The sequence below is a fragment of the Lipotes vexillifer genome, unplaced genomic scaffold (genome assembly GCF_000442215.2).
Source record: "Lipotes vexillifer unplaced genomic scaffold, Lipotes_vexillifer_v1.1 scaffold618, whole genome shotgun sequence".
NCBI classification, from domain to species: domain Eukaryota; kingdom Metazoa; phylum Chordata; class Mammalia; order Artiodactyla; family Lipotidae; genus Lipotes; species Lipotes vexillifer.
In genome coordinates this window covers 1178470-1181980 of record NW_006799025.1, presented here as the reverse complement: position 1 = coordinate 1181980, position 3511 = coordinate 1178470, and the positions used below count along the sequence as shown (strand labels likewise).

The 3511-nt window shown below is 46.8% G+C and overlaps 1 protein-coding gene across 1 annotated transcript; it reads right to left on the bottom strand.

Moving 5' to 3' along the window:
- Positions 1–140: 140 nt before the first annotated feature.
- On the bottom strand, positions 141–1018 carry LOC103091467 (taste receptor type 2 member 16; the record flags this gene model as incomplete). Its single annotated transcript, XM_082931520.1, is given in 4 exon segments — positions 141–391; positions 394–495; positions 498–766; positions 768–1018. Coding segments are annotated over 4 exon segments (873 nt in total), but the record flags the coding sequence as incomplete, so codon positions are not given.
- Positions 1019–3511: the final 2493 nt, after the last annotated feature.

Sequence of the window (3511 nt, the reverse complement as noted above, 5' to 3'; positions counted from 1 at the left end):
GGGAAAGAGATTGAGGCTTGCATTTATGGTGCGTCACTATCACACAGGGGATTGTCAAGAGTCCTGCAGGTTAGGTTATTGATATTAGCTGTATCAGTGCAAACACCCATTTGCCCAGGGGTCTTCTCGTCCCCTGTGCCTCAGGCAGCTTCTAGGCCCCAGCACTTTACCTTTAAAACCCTTTTCAGTTTAGGGCTGCTCAGCATCCATGAAGTCGAATGAATAGAGACTAGAGCACAGATGATAGCTTCCCAGGCCCAGAACCAGGACCCCTTATTAAAAAGGACACCCCACACGGAGCTTAGTAGGGTCAGAAAATAAGAGGTGAAGAAAATGAGGAAGACGGCAAGAGACCTCAGGGCAGTAGAGTGAGCTTCCAGGCTGGAGAGTGGCTGGTGTGATGATCTTTCATCTGCCTCAGGTGTTGGAATAATAAGGCTATGAGCGAGACGGTGGAGGCCAGGAACGGGAGGACAGGAATAATCAACACAACCACTTGTGACACATGGAAAAATCCCACAGGAATATCTCAAGTCTCTCAGTCATGGTGCTGTTTCTAGGGAAATGCCTCATGGAGATTAGTTGAATCTTGCTGTAATGCCCAACAGCTGCAAAGATGATAGACACACAAGAAATCAGCAGAGAACCCAGCAACAGCCAAGGACCCAGCCTCACAATTCTCCGCTTCAGCCAGAAGATGGGGTGGCTGAAGGAGGAGACTTTGACACAGTAGAAGACAGCAAATGTGCTGGTTACCCAGAATGCTAGTAAATTCCCAGACGATACTGAAGTACCAAAATTCGTAATTAGGGCAGAAGTGGGAGCAGTAGTTGTACAGCATCGATGACCACAGTTGACAGAAGCAGCAGACACCCAGGCCGTTGAGGATCACTTCCACAGGTGACAGCCTTTGGAAACTTACCCACTCTGTGCCCAGCACAACAACAGTTAAGCAGCTCTGCACAATTATTGTCAAGAACTTGAGCATATAGATGATCATGAAGAAGACAGAGTTGGATGGTTATCATCCTTCTATTCCAAAGAAACTTGCTGGGCACAGACTCAGAATCTCTGCAACAATTTCCAGGTAGGGACCAGATTCCTGGCCCCACTAGTGTTTCACACAAGAAAATATCTCCCTCTGGATGCAAGTTTTTCTGGGCTTATTTTTGACTTTCCCGTTTTCCTATCTGCAGGATTTGCTTATGCTTTGCCTGCTGGTTTGTTATCAGGCCTGGATGCAGGGAAATGTTGTTTGAGTATGGATTCTTGCTCCTGAGGTGATTTGATTATTCCCATAGAAAGCATCCCTAGGGCTTCCCTGGTGGCGCAGTGGTTGAGAGTCCGCCTGCCAATGCAGGGAACACGGGTTCGTGCCCTGGTCCGGGAAGATCCCACATGCCGCGGAGTGACTGGGCCCGTGAGCCATGGCTGCTGAGCCTGCGCGTCCAGAGCCTGTGCTCCACAACGGGAGAGGCCACAACAGTGAGAGGCCCGCGTACCGCCAAAAAAAAAAAAGCATCCGTATTTCATAACCATGCTGTTTATTTCTTCTTTATCTGCCTGAGATGTCTTTAGCTTATTTCCCCATCTTTTTAATAGAATATCCTCAGTCTTTTAACCTAAAGTTTGAACCACAGGATAGATAAATCCTTCGCTGTCCATTCACATCCTGGGTAACATTTCTGCTCATTGAGTGCTGTAACAATGTCAACTTCAGAAACCGTGTGTCCCTAGCTTCTACAGCAGCTGGGCGTGGATGCTACAATCAAAGTTTGAGTGCATAGAAAAAACAATAAAGAAAATCTTTGCTTTGAGATTCCACCCACGAAATTGCTGGAAGCTGAGACCTTCAAGTATCCTCATCCAAGACGGGCCACTTTCTTTACTGCCTATTGAATTTCTCAACTCAGAGAAATCACTGCACGATGCCCCCAGTACTCTCCCTACAATTGAGATGTGGTCTTCTTGGCTATTGTTCTGCGGATTCCTGTGCCTTGAGCTCATGCTTTATATATGTTTGGGAAATGTTCTTGTTCCATTATCATCACCATTTTTTCCCCCTTACATGGCGAGGCTCTGTCTGTCACTGCTCCCATTGCTCAAGATGAATTGAAAGAGGGCCCTCTTACCACTAGTAAAACCATTTTGAAACGTGGGGTCTACTGAATAGAGAAGCGTAGAAGCCTTGCTCTCTTTATTTGTTTGTTTATGTATTATTGTCTTTGAGCTTTCCCTTCTCTAACCAGCCTGTGGAGACAAAGGTAATCGCTGTTGATGGTAACTTCGATGTCCCTGGCCCTGCTGTAATCTGGTTCTGTAAAGTTGTAGCCCTCTGTCAAGTCCCCACTATGTATTTCTGGAAGTGTCTCATGAGGGCTCACAAGCAAGTCTGACCCCAGTGGATGTGGAATGGACTGATCCGTCAGGCACCTGCTGAGGATAGGCACTTGGTAGCTGCTTCCCTGTCCAGCTGTGTAGCCTGGCCTGGGCTGCACCGTCCCGTCTGCTCTTGCTGCTCAAAGCTCCACCCCATAGGCCCTGAGGCTGAGCTGAGCAGCCAGATGTCTGTGGGGAAGCAGCCCAGTATTCACACTCTGAGCTGTTTGAGGAAACTTGGAAGCTTAACCCTTAGTCCTTCTATTCTTTGTAATCTCACTAGAGGCAAATTTGATGTGCAGTTGCCCAAACAACTACAATAGCACCCTCGTGAAGCAAGCCCTTTTTCTGTCTCGATTCTGGGACCACAGTTCCAACTATCCAATGTCACTGGTGTGGAAGTGAATGCGTGGTGGTATGTGGTACCTTGGAATATGAAGATGGTAATTGAAAGCCTCAGAGACAAAAAGATCCCTATAAGCAGGACGCTTGTGATTTTGTAGACTTTCAGTGCTATTTTAGACAAGGGACAAACTACACATTACTTCTAAATAACTCAGTATTTAGGAATCCAGAGCTATATATGCAGACCAGAAAATGAATTCAGGAAATTAGTTCTGGAAAACTATACAGGATAGACACCAAATATTTAATTAGTGCCTTCAAAACTGAGAGGATAATTCTGATAATTACTAGTTGATGAGGGAGACAAAGTGAAAGTCATAGAACCCTTGAAAGTAAAACAAGAAACCACTGAACTCACGGTGCACAGGTAAACCACACTTAAAAATTACACTAGGAAACAGAATATTAGAAAGCATCTGATCTGCATTCTCAACAAAATGCAAGAATTAGGAAATTTTAAAAGGGAGATGGCATCTTTTAGTTTTCAATTAAAAGGTGAATTGGTTGAGATGTATCCAGGTTAAGAAGGGAGAAAGAGGGTTTCCCTGGTGGCGCAGTGGTTGAGTCCGCCTGCCGATGCAGGGGACACGAGTTTGTGCCCCGGTCCGGGAAGGTCCCACATGCCGTGGAGTGGCTGGGCCCGTGAGCCATGGCCGCTGAGCCTGCGTGTCCGGAGCCTGTGCTCCGCAACGGAAGAGGCCACAACAGTGAGAGGCCCGCGTACCGC